Raw genomic sequence first — 17,735 nt, forward strand, 5'->3', positions numbered from 1 at the left:
TGTCTATGAGGGGTCTGTGGGGGTCAGGAGGTGTTCAGGGGAGTCCGTGGAGAGGTCAAGGGATCTTCCTGGGGACCAGTGGAGAAGTCACAGGGGATTTGGAGCGTTTTTAAAAGGTCTGTGGGATCTCTGAGGGACCCAAAGGGGTAAGCGATGTTTAAAAACCATCAGGAAGGAGCTTCAGGGGACTGGGGGGCTGGAGGAGGGCAATGCTGGGGATTATAGGCATGAAGAGAGTCTCTGAAAGGTTGAATTAATTGATGGAGTGTCGTGAGCTCTATAAAGGGCTCCCTATTTGGAATCAGCGATCCTGGAGTGTAGAAGGGAGCAAGGGTGTGGTCTTGCAGAAACCGAATAGGCTTAGGTGAGTCATTAAAGATTGGAGGACAGCTGGAGTTTTCAAAACGGGATGCCACCTGTGACATCGCACTAGATCAGAATGGGGCAACAAGCCTGGCTCTGCTCTGGTCTGACCTGGAAAGCAGTTCTGGAGCTGAGCAGTTTTTAATCCATACTAGACCTGGTTGGAGGTGCTCTGAAGGCACTGGAATCAGCCTAAGACTACTAGTCCGGGTCCTCCCTCCTTCCCCCAGTGATAACATCCCCCTTTCTCCATCACACCACCACCACCAACTCCGTTGCTTCTCTGTTGCCAGGAGACATGCCTCATCCCAACTTCCAGAAATAGCCCAGTGGCCCCCACCCCAGGGAGTGACTTACATCACCCAGGAGAGGGAGCAGTTGCCCACAGGCTGCCAAGGGAGCCTCGGTTTCCTGCCAGTACCCCAGCCCTGGATCCTCTTTACTGCCAATCAACATCATCTGGGACCACCCACCCTTGGCTGGCAGGAAATGAGGGTGAAGCCTGCATAGATAGGAGCTGCCAGTTCCTTCTCCCTCAGGGCTGCGCAGAGTGGTTTCTCCGTGAAGCCAGTTCAACAGACCTGAGTCCTCAATTCCCACTCCATTTCTTAGCTGTGTGGCCTTAGGGAAACTCATTCCCCTCTCTGGGCCTCCTGCACCTCAAGTGCACTTGAAGGGGTTGGGCTTTTCCTAATGACAGCTTTCAGCTAGAATTCCTCCCGATTCTTTCATCCCTGAATCAAGCTCTCCAGTTTGAGCTGCTGGCTTTACAAGCTCAACTTCCAGAGCCTATGATCTGGAGACCATATCTAGAGCCAGCCATCCTGGCCTTAGGAGTCAAAGGTGTTGTCAAAAGAACATGGACTTCAGAAACGGACCTCATTTCGTGTCCTGCCTGGGCTTAGGGCCTTGAGCAAGTCCTTTGACTGAGCCACCGGCCCCCACCTTGCTGGTTGTGGGAGATACGGCACTGCAGCCAACCTGGCATCAGGTACTGGGTCCCCAGCAAGCCAACCAGGAGCAACCAGAATTAAGCCTGTCTCTTCTCAACTTGCTGGTGGAGGACAGTTCCCTAGGTTTGACAGAAGGACCAATAAGGAACTCTGGAAGGCCTACATTTCAAGTGACCCTGCAGGGCTGTTGCCAAAGTTCCAGGTTACGAGAACACTGACTGAACACAAATCAGCAGAAAGGCAAAGCAGTTCTGATGATCCAAAGAGCAGGGGAAATAGCATGGTTCCAAGGACTGGCTGATCCCCACCGGAACAGGGGAGCTATCACAGGGCCAGCAGATGCCTCAGACCTTTACCATCAGGCCCTGGGGGTTATCGTCCCCCTGAGGGTCCGATCACTTCCCAGGCCTGGATTGGACCTATTCGGATGGGGATTAGACCCTTTGGCCATAAAGCCACTGGAGCAGCAGTCTAGGCGCCTGTCTTTCACAATCAATGACTGCGACCTCCTGGTGGTTTTCCCAGCACCCAGGACAAATCACCACATCCAAAGGCCCAAAGTTTTATTGTTTTGAATACATTCTCCAGCAGCCCCCCAACTTCCCTCCCTCCCATCCCCAATACAGAATAAGGCTTGACCACAGACCCCCACCCCAGGGGCCCCAGCTAGGAGGCAGAGGGGGCTTCCAGTTTGGTTTCAGGGCACCCCCTTCCCACCCCCCCACCCGCCTGCCTATGGGCTAGTCCTAGGAGCAGCTGGGGGTGAAGGGGTTGGACCAGTGCTGGGGTAGGGAGTGGGAGAGGGATAGCAGGCACTTGTAGAGATTTGTGGCCTATGGGCGACACCCCTCCCCTTCCTCTGCCCCCCACCCCCCAACATGGAATTTTTGGTTCATCATAAAAATGTCCCTCCCTCCCCTGCTGCAACCCTGTGGGGTATGAGAAACCCAGGCACTCAGGGCCCCTGGAGGGGCAGGGAAGGCAGGATCGGGGCTGAAGATGGCCGGGAGTGGAAAGGGACAGGGACAGGAGGCAGAGAATAGGGAGGGAGACAAGGCTTTTACTTCCTAAGCGATTGTAATAAAAAAACGTTCCTGGGCATTGAGGCCAGCGCCTCAGCTCAAATATAAATTCCCCAGTATGGAGGTGGCCCCCTCAACTCCCCTCCCCCCACCCCCACTTTGCCTGGAGCTTAGATACCCACAGATAGGGGAAGCCCCCAGCCTGGGAACCCACCCACCCTCACCATTAAAAAAAAAGAAATTAAAAGTTTTATACAAAACATGGGGCAGGAAAAGGGAGGAAACAGGGATGACACCAGAGAGCCGTCCTCACCTCCAGGACTTGGTGGGGGGTTAAGGCAGCAAAAGAAGCATGGGAGGTGGGGGGACTGGGGCCCCCTGCCCACAGCCCTCAGGAATCTCGATGCTCCAGAGAGAGCTGGGCTGTAGCATGCTGGAGGTCAGAGCTCACGCGCCTCGGGGTGAGGGGTCCCCCGGCCTCCCCGGGCCCCTCCCCACGCACCTTCTTGTCCTCACCCTCATCCTCCAGACCCCCAGCGGGGCCCCCACCCCCCTCCAAGCGACAGTCTTCACTCCAGCGTCGCTTAAAGCGCAGCTTGAGAGGCATACACTGGGCTGCCCCGGGTGCTTCGCCAGGCTCCGGCTTGGGGGGTGCAGGTGGGGCGCGAGGGGTCTTGAACACCTCCCCGTCTTCCTCATCCTCATCGCTGATATCAGTCACCTCCACTTCCTCCGACTCGCCTTCCGAGATGGGCTCCACCTTGATCTGAGGTGGCAGAGGCGGCGGGGGTGGGGCCAGTGCCCCGGCGCCCTCCGCCAGCCCACCTGCGCTGCTGACCCCGCCAATGCCAATGCCACTGCTCTTGTCAGCACCTGCTGGAGCCTTCTCCCCAGCAGCCCGCTGCCTGCGTCCCAGCGGGGGCGGCTGGAGCTTAAACTTGAATGGAGAGGAAGAGGAGGAAGAGGAGGACGAGGCCGAGGAGGGGACTGGTGGGGTCTCGGGCGCCATGGGCGGTAGCGGGCACTTGTCAGGGCGCTGGGGCTGGGGCACCACCAGCCCAGGGTAGTGCAGGAAGGCGCGGGGACTGAGGTGGTAGTTGTAGACGCTTTGGGTGTGGGCCTGCAGGTACCGTTTCATGTCCTCAGGGCTAAAGGAGAAGTGGGAGCCTCCCCCTGAGCCGCTGGGGCCCCCGCCACCACTGGGGTACATCGGGCTCAGCGTGGGTGAGGGAGTGTAGGCCAGGTGAGTGGGTGTCATCGGCAGAGCCGGCGAGAGCTGAGGGGGTAGAAGGGAGCCAGGCCCGGCCAGAGGCGACACAGGAAAGGGGCTCAGGGGTTCAGGGCCACCCCGGGGCCGGGGGTAGACGCGAAAGACGCCAGGGTCATGGGGCAGGCGTGCCAATGGGGGCCCGCGGAAAGCCCCCAGCTCTGGAGGGCCTGGCGGTCGGGCCCGGGGGTCCTCTCCCAGCGGCTCTTCCAGCTCTGATGTGCCATCACTACAGTCACTGACTGAGCCTCGACCCAGGCGTCGGGCCACCACAGCAGAGAAGAGGGAGGATGAGGATGAAGAACAGGCCGGTGGTGAGCGGGGGTCCTCGGTGGGGGACAGCACCTCGGAGGGCGTTGAGGGAGGGAAGCGGAAGTGGCTGCCACCTGACGGCACTGGCGGGGCACTCTGGGGCACTGCACCCCCTGCAGAAGAGGGAAGATGTCTTGTCAATGCCCATGCCAAGCCCCCTGGCCCATGAGGAACCCAGAGACAGATTCCCGCCTTCCTCCATCTGAGGCCCCGCCGCCAGCCACAGTAACTCACCAGCCAACCCCACATCGATGAAAGGGTAATTAACCAGCACCAGTTTGTTGAAGTTGAACTTGTAGGTGAACCGTTTCCCCTTGGTCTTGTGCAGTATGCGTTTGTTGTAATAATAGCTGTGGGCGCAGAACACATGGGATCATTGGTGACACGGGACCCCAGTCTAGACCCTGTTCCTTGACCAGGGAGTCCAGTGCAGTTCACCAAGAGGGACTAAGAACCCTGGTCCACCTGAGAGAAACCAAGCAGCAGGAGGAATGGAACTAGCTCTCCTCTCAGGTCTAGGGCCAGACTAGAGACCACACCCAGGACTGCAATCTCTCCCCTTAGGACACCTCTATGGGACAGAGGCGTTCAGTGCAGGCTTGGGACTTGCCCATCCGTGGTCACACAGCTACAATTTGGCAGAGGATCAAACCCAAAGCCTATTCCCATGGGCTACAGGCTCCCCAAACAGTGGGGGCTAGCCAAATCTGCCCAGGGGCTTCTGCCTCTCCTCACCGCAGGGCCCGGCTCAGCTTGTCATAATTCATCTGAGGTTTGCACTTGCGGACGCCCCAGAGCCGAGCCACTTCATCGGGGTCCTTGATGACGAATTCCCCGTAGTCCCCCTGCCAGGCGATGACCCCCTGATACTCCTCCTTCCGCAGCAGCTCCAGGATAAAGTGCCACAGCTGGATCTGCCTCGAACCAGGGGACGACTCCGGCTTGTAGGCCCAGTCCGGGAAGGCAAACCCTGGGGACGGGAGGCAGGGGAGTGGCCCCGGGTCAGGACGCCAAGTCCAAGGCTCTGGGTCCCCTCCCAGGGTCCACCCTCCTACCCCACCCTCCACTTGGGGAAATCCATCTCCCCTCCGCCAAGTCAGGACCCGACTTAGAAGGAGACAGTATGTGTCTGTGTGTGAGGGGGCTAGACGGGAGCTTGGGGGGGTGGGGTGGGGAGGGAAGCTGGAGCCTGCTCCAGCGACACCGGGAGAAACAGGAAACCGTCGGCGGCGGGTCCCGGGGCCAGTGCCAGGGGGCCAGGCACCAAGCCAGGCCAGCGGGCAGGGCTGCCAGTGGGGGGAGGGGCAGGAAGGGGCACACGTGGCCAGCGGGTTGGGGAGAGCCCCCCCCCAACCCCAACTCCCATTCAGGGGCAGTTATACCCCTCCCCCAACTCACCCCACAGCTCCAGTCCCCTCCTGAGAACATAACACTGTCTCCCTCCCAAAACCTGCCAGAGCCTTACTCCCACCCCAGGACTCGATGATTTTTTTTTTTTTTTTTTCTTAAAAGGACCAGGAGGGGTTGGGTGGCTGGTTGACGATGAGGTCAGCGCTTGCACACACAGAGGCTTCTGTCTTCCCTGGAGAGTGAAACCCAGACTGTCTGAGAGAGGCCCCCCCACAAGCCCCAGCCCCTCTGTGTTGCACTGCACTCCCGGGACCCAGGCACATGGACACAACCTGGCTGGAAGGCCCCAGCCCAGGCTGGGAGGCTGAGCAGGCAATGCTGCAGCCAGTTCCCCCTTCTGCCTTCTCATCCTCAGCTTCTTCCCTGCCCACCTGCCTACCCGCCCCCAGCATTAACCTTGGGTAGAGGTTGGTGGTGGGCTGGCTGGTCCCTGGAGGGGGTGGCCAGCCTGGGGGGGTGTGGGGGGGCTGCGGTTGTCATTTCCCAAACCCCCGGGTAATCAGGGGCCATCAATAATTCAGCACTAGGCAGCCGGTAATGGAGGGGTGGGAGGAGGAAAGGGGAGGAAGAGAAGGAGGGGGAGGCAAGGCAGGGGCTCTGGTGCCACCAGAGGGAGAAGACCAAGGTATAGACAGCTAAGGATGGGCGGGGTCCCAAGTCTCAGGCTGCCCGGTGAGCCTCTGGCTCCTGGGCCCCGGATCAAGCCCCAGCTCAAGCAGGTACCAACCGGGCCTGAGCCAATGGTGAACCCCCCTCAGACTCCACCGCAGTCTGGACTCCAACAGGGGATCCTTCCCCTTGGGGACATGGAGGCTCAACAGTTGCTCCCACAGGGACCACCCCTTCTTATTCCAGAACTGACTCTGTTCCCTACAGTGACCCAGCTTCCTAAGCCCTGGCCTTGGGGAGAATGGGATGGCCAGCATTCCCCAGGCAGTCCCTACCCCATTCAGAAATCCTGGCCTCAAACCAGCCCCTCAGGGCTCCAAGGATACGACCTCCAGCCCTCCAGCTGGTCACAGACCCATAGTCCTACACCAGCAGCCCTGCTCCATTTAGAAGTGACAGACCCCGACAATGCCTTCCATAGAACCCAGCATCCATAACCCCATCACTCTTACAGGAATCCAGGTGTTCACCCCATTATTCTCACCCCGTTTGAGAATCCAGGTCCCCAAGGCCCTTGGGAACCCAAGTTACCAAGTCACTAGCTCCTCGTACCCTCTGAGTCCTCCCAAAAGCTCCTACACCTCCTCCCCGACTCAGGGCACCAAGCTCTGTGCTTCTCCCACCTAAGCCTCAATCTGGCTCTCACACCCAGGAGTGTGTGTGTTGGGGGGGGAGGGGGGAAGCCCCTGAGACAGCAGTCTGGAATTGGGGGGGTATACTGACTTCCATCCTCCCCCCCCAAAAATTAAAGCCACCCTTCCCAGCCCACCAGCCCCAGCCTCCTTGTCCCGGTAACCAGGCAACGTGTGTGCAGCGACAGTCCTGGGAGCGGGGGAGCAGGAGGCTAAAAATAAACTTTGCAGAAGAGAAGGAGTGAGAGAGAGACTACATGCAACACAAAGGGAACTCGGAAGGGAGGTGGGGGGCTCTGGAAAGGCCTCAAGCTGCATTCCGGCCACCTTCTTAACCGCCCCCCCCCTTCCCTGACCAAGCCCCCCTCTGTGGCTAGAACGCTGGATCCCACTCCAGGCAGGGACCCTCCCCATTCCCAGGTCCACCCCAACCCGGCTTTCCTCATTGGACATAGCATACATGAGGGCCTGTTCCTGGCTTTGCGGGGCTAAGAAGAGCAGGGGTGACGTCAGGGTGTCTCAATGGGGCTCTGTTCCCCAGGCCTTGGAGCCAGGAGCCAGGAGCCAGGCACGGGCAAGGGGAGCATGTGTGAGTGTGTGTTGTGTATGGGTCCACGTGCTTCAACAGGGAACCACCGGGCCTGCATGGAGCAGGACCTCTGGAGCATGGGGGCTGCTGCAACAGGGAGCAAGCAGCTGACACTGAGAGAGGTGCTCAGGACATTTTGAGACAGGGTGGAGAGGTGGCAGCAGACCGACAGGAAGGGTTGGGATGGCAGGGTCCCAGAAGGCACACCTGGGTCCCACAGAGGCGGGGTAGGGATTCTCACAGACAGACTGGAAACCAAGGGTGGGGGGGGCGAACTCCTGGGCACCCCCCAAATTCACGTAACTGGCCAAACTTTTTTTTAAAGGGACTATAGGGGTCGGAAGGGAGGGGTGGTGGTAGAGGAAGAACACGCCGACCTTCTGGGGGGCCCAACCACCTCCCCCACTCCAGGCAGCCCTCGGTGGCGCCAGAGCCGGGAAGAAAACAGGAAGTGGGAAAGAGCCGCGGCAGAAAGAAGAGGGGCCGGGATGGAGGATCGGATAGAGGGGTGTGCATACGGACAGACGCACCGATGGACCGATGGGGAAGCCGTTCCAGGCCCCCGCCCCTTCCCCCAGCCGGAGAACCCACACGCGGCTCGGCCCCAAGACAGAGTTAGGGGAGCGGCCCAGCCAGTCCCACCAGGAGAAGGCCCGAAGCAGGGAGGGAAGACGAGGCGGGGTTGTCTGGGCGCCTAGGCCCCCTCCTCGGGCGAGGAGGCTCCTGCTGCCCCCAAGGCCCAGCGGCCCTACAGCCTGTGGGAGCCAGGGAGTATGTGGGACGCACGTGACTGACCCTACAGCACTCCGCACCCCTGCCCCACCCCCCTGCCCCCCTCCTCGTCTCCAATCCCCAGGCGCTGGAGCACTGTTCGGAGCCCTTTAAGAGCCGACCCCACCCGCCGTGCGAGGGGGGGGCGGGGTGGGTGGGCCGGTCGGGGCACACACCCGCACACAGGAGCTCTAGCCGCGGCCGCCGCCGGGGGAAGGAAACAAGTTTGAACAGCGGCGCCCGGCCCCCTTCCCCCTCCCCCGTCCCCGCCCCAGGCCGGATTCCGACGGGGTAGACGGGTAGGGGGCGGCTGGGACCCCTCCCCCCAGCGCGCTCCGGCGCAAAGTCCAGCCCGCGCGAGCCCGGGGGCGGCGGGGGAGGGGAGGGGGGAAAGTCCGAGTGGGAGGGGGGTTAATCCCGCTGCCCCCCGCCCGCCAACGGAGGGGGTTGGGGAACCTTGGCCCCTTAAGGAGGAGCAAGTTGGCGGGGAAGAGGGGGGCGGAGGGAAAAGACGGCCGGTTGAAAGAGAAGCGCTGGATGGGGGGGGGGCGAGGGGGGAGCCTCCGCAGCTCCCCCCACCTTCCCCACCCTCCTCAACCCCGGGGCCCGGCGACGCGGGAGGAGGGTACCCAGGTCTCCCCGGAGCCACCTTAAAGCCGCGCGTTCTAAGGTCGGAAACAAAAAGTTCCTTTTTCGAACGTTCGGGCTGCGCTTTGGAACTTTGCGACTCGGCGCGGGAGGGGGAGCGAGAAGCCGGAGGAGCCGGAGGACACGGGCGGGGGAGGGGCGGCGCAGCCCGGACCCCGAGCCTTGGGCTCCCCAATCACGCCCTCCTCCTAGAAACCATCCCGTATGCCCCGCTAAGCCGGTGCGGGGCACGCGCCGCGGTGAAGGTCATGGGCCGGACCACGCAGCGCGGAACCGGGAATAGCGGGCCCCGTGGACAGCCCCCCCCCACACGCCCCGCACACGTCCCGGCCCCCAGAGTGCAACGTGACAGAGCGGCGGGGAGGGACCCCGCCACCCCCGTGATCCCGAGAGTGGGCGAGAACCCAGCTTTCGGGGTCCAGCAGGGAGAGGACCAGGACTCGCAGCACCCACACTACTCCGCCCGGACCCAGAAATTGGGGGGGTCCCATGCAGCACCCCTCGCTTGTGCCACAAGAAGCAACAGGTCTCGAGTGCTCGGGGGTCCCTCCAGAACTAGGGATCACTCGGGCTACCCCGGAACCCTCCAGCCCCCCCAAAGTTTCTCCACCTGGTTTCCCGGGGCAACAAGTCTCCCCCACACGTGCTGCCCCCGCCCCCACCTGTGTCCGCCGGGGTCTTCATGCTGGGGGGCCCGGGGCTAGGCGCCCCGACTCCGGGCCGCAGCTCCCGGCGCCCGCGCTGCCCCGTCCCGTCCCGCGCCCGTCGGGCCGCCCTCGGCGATTCACCCGGCCTCGCCTCTCAGAGCCTCTCCCCTCCCCGCCGCCGCCTCCCGGGTTAATATCGCACTCCGGGGCCGGGACGCCCACGCCCCCCGGCCGGCGACGTCACCGCCGCGTCGCCATGGAGACACTGCGCCCGCCCCCTCCCCGCGCACTCACACACACACTCGCCGGCGCGCAGCCACTGAGGACCCGCCGGCTCTGGGCTTAAAGGGGCCGCGCGGCGGGGGAGGAAGGAAGGAGGGGGCGGGGGTGGGATGGGGTCCTGGGGGTCAAGACTCTTTTCCGAGGCTCCAAGTCTGCAGATAACTTAAGTCCCCGGCACTCGCGACTTGCCGCCCCTCCTCCTCTCCTGCCTGCTGCAGAATCCAGAGTTTGTTTAGGGAGCTTGTAAGAGGGCGGGGGAGGGGGGTGGGGGGGAGGTGGTCATCGAGGGGGGGTCAGAAACTTTTGAAAAGCCTGGACCTTTCGGGAGGGGCCAGAATCTTCACTGCAGGGGGCGGGGTCAAGATCTTGGAGGGTGATCCAGACCACAACATTTCCCACCCTGGCTTTACCCTTCTTCCCCCACCTCCCCCCAGCCCTGACCCTGAATGGGGGCAGCTGTCCAGGGGTGGGGTGGAATGGATGGGAGGCATTTCCCAGCATCGGAAATGGGGAGGCGGCTGTGCTCTCCGCTCCTCCGGGGATGGGGTCTTCCAGATATCCCCAACCCCAGCTGGGAAGGAAGTGACCAGAGAGAACGCATTCTGGAGCATCCCCCCGACTCTGTCCCCAGGCTGCAGCTGTCCTGAGGACGACGCTGGTGTCTGAAGTACCCCCCACGTCCACCACCAGCGCGGGGGTTCCGGAGGTGGGGCCAGGATGCGAGGGGGCGACCAAAGTCTGAACAAATGTGTTCCCAGGGGGCACTGGGGGATCGCCAGGAGAGAGGAAGGTAGGGTTTAAAGATGAAGGCCAGTGCGTAGGGCAGTGTTAAGTCTGTTCTCCGTAGCAGGGAGGGATGGATGGAGCCTGAGGCTTCAGGAAACAGGAAATCAGCGCGATCAGATGGCTAGTTGGAGCCGGCAGCAGGGTAGGAAGAGGGCAAATAGAAGCAAGCAATACCCACAGACAGAGCCTGGAGTGAGTTTCAAAGAAGACTGGGAGGTACCAAAGGAGGGGAATAATGCAGGGGCTGGGGGGTGATGCTCAGAGAAACTGAAACTGAGAAGATGGGCAGGAAAAAAACAGACTCTGACTCCTTAGGTCTTCAACCCACATTGCGTTCCTAGATGCATTAGAGCCGTCTGTCACCATCGCCAAAGAAGTCTCTAGCCTCTTCCTCCGTAGAGACCAAAGCCTCCAGGGAAGCATCATCTCCTTGGGGAATTATGTAACCTTGCCTACGGCCAGTGCAACTCCCCCACGGATATTGTAACCCTCTGGGAGCTGTGTGGTCCAGCAATAATAATCGCCATCATTGTTATTATAACAGCTCCCGAATTCCTGGTGCTCATGATGTGCCAGGCACTGGGCCAAGCATTGTCTGGGGCATCTTGTCATTTGATGCTCACAAAATCCCAAAGAGGGAAGTTACTATTGTTATCCCCATTTACAGATTAAGAAGGTGAGGCTCAGAGGGGAAATCAGTCTGCCAAATTCCAGAAAGTGTTAGGAGTCAGGACTTGAACCCAACCTATCCCATGCGAAAACACCACCCTTCACCACTCAGCTTTAGGAATGCATTTACTGTCCATCCCCCCATCCCCGCCAGAAAAAGACCATGAAGAGTTTCAAAGCTAATAGGTCTGTAACAACTTCAGGGATCCCACGCTCCCATCAACAAGAGAGACCTGGGTTGCAACCCTAACTTTGCTATTTCCTGTCTGTGACATAGACCAAGGAAGTTTGCTTCTTTAAGCCTCAACTTCCTCATCTGTAAAATGGGGATATTATTAGATCCTACGTGACCAGGTTGTGTTAAGAAATCGGAGATGTGAAGTGGGCATGCAGAAAAGACTGGGAATAATTAGTAGCAGAACGAACTATATACCCCGTAGATAATGTAGGCACCCCTCACGGTATAGACCCCCAATCACAGACAACAAACACAGCGTACTGACCGTGTGAAAAGGCCTCTTGATGGCATAAGTCCCACCATGACCCAGTCAAGTAATTCAATCTTTCTGTTTCTATGACATACAGTCATAGAGGGTGGCACGCCTTGTGATAGAGTCTGGGCCATCACAGAGAATGGGCATTCCTGGTGAAAATGTCCCTTGGGTAGTTGACCTCTGGTGGTTTGTGAAAACCTATCCACTGATATTGTAACCCCTCAGGGATTGATGCGGACTGAGGGGTGACACAGGACCCCACAGAAGTGTGGACCTTTTTGGATAGTTCACTTGCCTCATGAACACTGAGAGCCATCCTCAAGGAAAGTGAACCCATCACCTCGGGTCATTCCTTAAAGACATGCCATCCAATCAAGGCCATATCAATTCCACTGAACAAGGGGACCCTCTTCCTCCGGGGACCCCTGCCCCCTTAGAAGAACCTCCACAGATGCCTCCTGGGGCTTGTGAAAAGTGCAGCCTCTCACTAAGACCTAAGACACACTCCGGGGAGAAAAGAACTCTGTCTAGACAGTGAAGGTGCCCTCGGCTCCCACGGACCTAGCACTCCCTGTTCCAGTTTACTATCCTGACACAGATAACATTTATCCTGTTGCTGTCAGGCTAAGGCAAGGACAGAACTTGTCCTCAAAGAAGTCCCAACACTCCACGGACCTCACTCCTGGAAAGGAAACTGTATGGATGATGAAAATCATAGTCCCATCACCTGTAATGAGCGAGAGTGAGCCGTTACTACAGTGTGAACATTGTAGCTCCCTTAGAAATAACACGAATCACCCCAGAGAGAGAATGCAGCCATCTCAACAGGGTGAACGCCCTCAAACACAAAATGTGATCCCATTAGAGAGTATCAAAGTGCTGAAGGGCCCCTGGGCTCAGACCTGGGTCCTCTTCTCTCCTCCAACTGTTGCTCGTTCCTTTGGTGATCTCCACCAGCGCCATGTTTTCACACGCCCTCTCGATGCTGGTTCCACCCGAATTTCTCTCTCCAGCATAGGACTCACCCCTGGTCTCCAATCTCACACACCCAACTGCCTCACTGGTGTCTCCCTTTGGATTTCTCAAGCTTGCCAAGTCAAAATGGCTTCCATCCGCTCCCCCCAAACTTCCCCATCTTGGGCACCTGCTGTGCCATTTTGCAAACTGCTCAGGCCTAATTCGAATTCTTGGAGTCCTCTTGACTCTCTCTCCTCCCTCATCCGATTGGAAAGGAACTCCCATGGGGTGAACTTTCAGCTGCTCAAGAATATAGCTCCTAGTCACCACCACCACCACCACACCCCTGGTCTGGGGACTCCTCGTGCTCTCCTGGTTGCCACCAGCCCCTAGAGTTTGCGTGCACCCACAGCCAGAGGGGTTCTAGTAAATCACTTGACTTCCCTGTGCTGTCCCCAATCCTCTGTTCCCTTGGAGTAAAAACCAGCTCCCAGTATTGACCAGCAGGACTCTTCCTCCCTGACTTTGCCTCCCACCTATCCCCTCCATTTCTGTGCCAGCTGCACTCCCAGCCTCTTTGAGATTCCTTGAACAGGCCGGGCAGATGCCTGCCTCGGGGATTTTGTCAGTGTTGTTCCATTTGCTTGGAAGTCTCCCCGCAGCCCCCCAAGCCACCAGAAGTCTACACAGCTCTGCCCTTCATCTCCTTCAGGCTTTTTACTCAGAAAGCACCTTCCCAATAAAGACCCTACCTGATCACGCCATTTTATTTTATTTTAAGATTTTATTTATTTATTTATTTGACAGACAGAGATCACAAGTAGGCAGAGAAGCAGGTAGAGAGAGAGGAGGAAGCAAGCTCCCTGCTGAGCAGAGATCGCGATGCGGGGCTTGATCCCAGGGATCATGACTTGAGCCGAAGGCAGAGGCTTTAACCCATGGAGCCACCCAGGTGCCCATGATCACGCCATTTTAAATTGGAGCCCCCGTACTAGGCCCCTGCGTTTTCTCCATGGCACTTTTCTCAAGTGACATATATTTCTATGTCATTGTAGTTCCCTTAGAAACTACAGTGTTTCTAACATTGTTAGAATGTTAGAATTCTAACTCGTCATCTGAATCCCTCCTCTAGCCTTGCTCTATCACTGGCGCCTACACCAGTGGTGGCGGGTGGGTGTCGTAGAACAGTCTGGTAATACATACCTGCTGAAATGAACTGAGTCCGTGTACAGAAGGCATAACCCCACCGTGGGAACCCACCATACAGACAGAACAAAGCCCAAAACGGATTCAAACTCCCATTTGCGGGGTGGCTCTCGTATGGACGGTGGAAACCCAAATAGTACAATGCTCAGAAATGGCGTGAACCCCAGGACAGGCAGCACGACCCCTGTAAACCTCATGCAGGTAGGGTAACCCTCATAAATGATATGAGCCCCATTCAAACAGCACGGCCTTCATAAACTTTGTGAGCCTTGTAAAAAAGGGCAACCCACATAAATGGTATAAACCTCACATTGCCAGCATAAAGCTCATGAACAGTGCGAGCCCCATATACATGGTGGGACAGCAAATAAACCGTGCGGGTCCCCCTAAAACAGTTCTCATTACTGTGCTCTGCCAAAGAGGCAGCGTGGCTTGTTGAACTCTGTGTGAATTCCTCTAGCCACAGGGTCAACTAGTACAACCTAGGTAAACCCACATGCGCAGTGAAGACAAGTGTGTAAGTAGGGTCATTTCTGTAACTGGTGGGCCTTTTTTTTTTTTAAGATTTTATTTATTTATTTGACAGACAGAGATCACAAGTAGGCAGAGAGGCAGGCAGAGAGAGAGAGGAAGGGAAAGCAGGCTCCCCACTGAGCAGAGAGCCGGACATGGGGCTTGATCCCAGGACCCTGGGATCACGACCTGAGCCGAAGGCAGAGGCCCCGACCCACTGAGCCACTCAGGCACCCCACTGGTGGGACTTTTCATGTGAATAGTATAGCTCCATAGTCCTACAGCCTCTTGCAATATAACCCATGGACGCTGTACCCTTGCGTTGACAGTGCCATCTCTCTCAGTGGACCATTCGGTGTATAGCATAGATTTCACAACGCTTACAATAGGGGTCCCTGGGGGGTTCAGTCAGTTAAGGGTATGACTTCAGGTGAGGTCATGATCTCAGGATCCTGGGGTCAAGCCCCACATCTCTCTCTGCCCCTCCCCCTGCTTCTGTGGGGGTCTCTTTCTCTCTCTCTGTCAAATAAACAAAATCTTTTAAAACATGCAATGGTTGGGGCACCGAGGTGGCTCAGTGGGTTGGGCCTCTGCCTTCGGCTCAGGTCATGATCTCAGGGTCCTGGGATCAAGCCCCTCATCGGGCTCTCTGCTCAAGTGGGGAGCCTGCTTCCTCCACCCCTTCCTCCACCCCCTGCATGCCTACTTGTGATCCCTCTCTCTCTGTCAAATAAATAAATAATATCTTTTTTTTTTTAATATGATTTATTTATTTATTTGACTGACGGAGATCACAAAGAAGCAGGAAGAGAGAGAGGAGGAAGCAGGCTCCCTGCTGAGCAGAGAGCCCTATGCGGGGCTTGATCCCAGGACCCTGGGATCATGACCTGAGCCGAAACCAGAGGCTTTAACCCACTGAGCCACCAAGGCGCCCCAATAAATAAAATCTTTTTTAAAAAAAATCCATTGGTTGCAATAAACCTCAATGTCACTACGTCAGTTTTAATAAGTCATTGATAATGTAGCCCTTTTCCATAAACAAGGAAAAACCCCATGTTCCATTTAAGCCTCTTGGGCCTTTGTAGCCTTCATAGATTATATTATCCACCCTCTCTCCCCAAATCCTAATTCTCCCATTAAAATTTATCCAAATGCCCCTCAACACACATGTATTAAGACAGTAGGACTCCCTGAAGGATGGTGTAACCTGTCACAGACAATGAGACCCCAAGGAAAGACCACAAAATGGTGAATTTGTGAATGGCAGGGATTTCCCAGGTCCCAACACAGGACAGGGCACATAAAAAGCACCACTTCTATTTACTGAGCATGTACGACATGCAAGGCCCTGGTTTCAACATCTGCTTTCTTTCTTTCTTTTTTTTTTTTTTAAATGTTTGTTGTTTTTTTTTTTTTTTAAAGATTTTATTTATTTATTTGACAGACAGAGATCACAAGTAGGCAGAGAGGCAGGCAGAAAGAGAGGGGGAAGCAGGCTTCCTGTGGAGCAGAGAGCCTGATGCGGGGCTCAATCCAGGACCCCGGAAATCATGACCTGAGCCAAAGGCAGAGGCTTTAACCCACTGAGCCACCCAGGCGCCCCTCAACATTTGCTTTCACGGTCATTTCAGCTTTTATCAGGCAGGGACTCCAATGATACCCATTTTTCAGATGAGGAGAGTGAGACTTAGGTTTCAAGCCCAAGACAACATAGCTAAACATGGTGACAGCTGGGGCATCAAGTACGGGATAGGAATGCCTCCCGATAGATTGGCAAGTACCCCAAAGCTATGCTGAACCCTGAACTCCTTCCATGAAGCCCTGCCACCAACACCACCAGCAGCACACAGACAAAGTGTGAGGACAAGGTGACCAGTGAGACTGAAATAGCGTAAACTCTTCAGGCAGTAATAACTTCCTGAATATTGATAATCACACTAATAGCTAACATTTTTTTAGGATCTGCTCTGCTGGAGACAATATACTAAATGCTTTGCACGTGTTAACTCATTACAACATGCCAAGATGTTGTTTTTTGTTTTTTGTTTGTTTTAAAGATTTTTTTGTTGTTGTTTTAAAGATTTTATTTATTTATTTGAGAGAGAGAGATCACAAGTAGGCAGAGAGGCAGGCAGAGCGAGAGAGGAGGAAGCAGGCTCCCCGCCGAGCAGAGAGCCGGATTTGGTACTCGATCCCAGGACCCTGAGATCATGACCCAAGCCAAAGGCAGAGGCCCAACCCACTGAGCCACCCAGGTGCCCCTGTTTTTTTTTGTTTTTATAATTATCCCTGTATGGATGTAGAAATGGAGGCATAGAGGTCTGAAATGACTCTCCCATAGTCACACAGCTAGGAAAGAAGCCCAGCTGGATTTGACCCCAGCAGCCTGGCTAAGCCCGTATTATCCTGCTTCCTGTAACATCACCCTCCCCTTCGCAGGACAATGTAATTGCAGTGAACTGTAGAGCTAAGTTAACTACAGTTTATGTAATTCTCCCAGGGGCAAGGGTACAGCTCACTGTGCACACCTTTCCCCAGTGACAGGGAAAATAGGCCTTAGGCAGCATGAATTCCTGTGGACAGGTCTCTCTCCTTCGTGCATGCTTATTAACTCCAGTAAGCACTGAGGATTCCTCTGTGGACGCTGGCTTTTGTTTTTGTTTTGTTTGTGTGTTAGATTTTATTTATTTATGAGAGAGAAAGGGAGAGAGGAGCAGAGGGAGAGAGACAAGCAGGCTCCATCTGCACAGAGCATGGAGTCTGATGTGGGGTTCAATGCCATGACCCTGTGATTGCGACCTGAACCAAGGGTAGGACGCTTAATCGACTGAGCCACCTGGGTGCCCCTCCTTTGTGGACATTGTAAACTCGCCACAGCCAAGACAATCCTGAATGGGACAGCAGAGGCCCCTTTCACCACAGCCGACTACTTCCTGGGCAGGATGAGTTCCTTCGTGGACAGGACAGACATCCCCACGGACAGTGGGATTCTCGCTCGCACCTGATGTGAACTGACTGTGGACCGTGAAACACCATCCCCATCAATGGAAGTCTCCCTCTAACCCAGCAGTCTCCCATGGGCAATGTGAACTCCCACCCAGGGAGTGTCTCCATGCGGACAGTATGAAGTCACCTACCCACAATACAGTGAAGAAGAACAGGGAACATTGCCATGTACTATGAGCCCCTTTTGTGCCAGGGTGAACCGTTCTCCAAGGTAGATCTACAAAAAGTAGGCAATGGGAACCCTCTGATGAGTATAAACTTCCCTCAGACCCAGTCTCAACTGCCCTGTAAAAGTTCCCACAAAGCCTGCGCAATGTTTAAGTGCACACTCTTCTAGAATGTTACTTAAATAGTATAAAATACCACCGTTATAAAATAGTAGATGCAAGTCATAATAGAAAACAGCGTAAGAGGTTGTGTAAGAATCCTTCTCGGTGTGAACTTGCAGACAGTGGAATTTCCCCTCTCTCAAAGCAGATCTCCTGGCGAATCTCCCTTAAACTCAAGGAACCCCTCTGGACCCCTCATACTTCTTCCCA

General features: G+C 56.4%; 1 protein-coding gene across 1 annotated transcript; it reads right to left on the reverse strand.

Moving 5' to 3' along the window:
• Nucleotides 1-1,862: 1,862 nt before the first annotated feature.
• Nucleotides 1,863-9,456, reverse strand: ERF (ETS2 repressor factor). Its single transcript, XM_082710993.1, has 4 exons — nucleotides 9,299-9,456; nucleotides 4,653-4,887; nucleotides 4,152-4,267; nucleotides 1,863-4,030 (listed from the first exon to the last, which is right to left on the reverse strand). Exons 1-4 carry the CDS (start codon nucleotides 9,318-9,320, stop codon nucleotides 2,730-2,732), a joined length of 1,674 nt encoding a protein of 557 aa, XP_082567119.1. The 5' UTR covers nucleotides 9,321-9,456; the 3' UTR covers nucleotides 1,863-2,729.
• Nucleotides 9,457-17,735: the final 8,279 nt, after the last annotated feature.

Source organism: Mustela nivalis (genome assembly GCF_964662115.1).
Source record: "Mustela nivalis genome assembly, chromosome: 18".
Taxonomy (NCBI): domain Eukaryota; kingdom Metazoa; phylum Chordata; class Mammalia; order Carnivora; family Mustelidae; genus Mustela; species Mustela nivalis.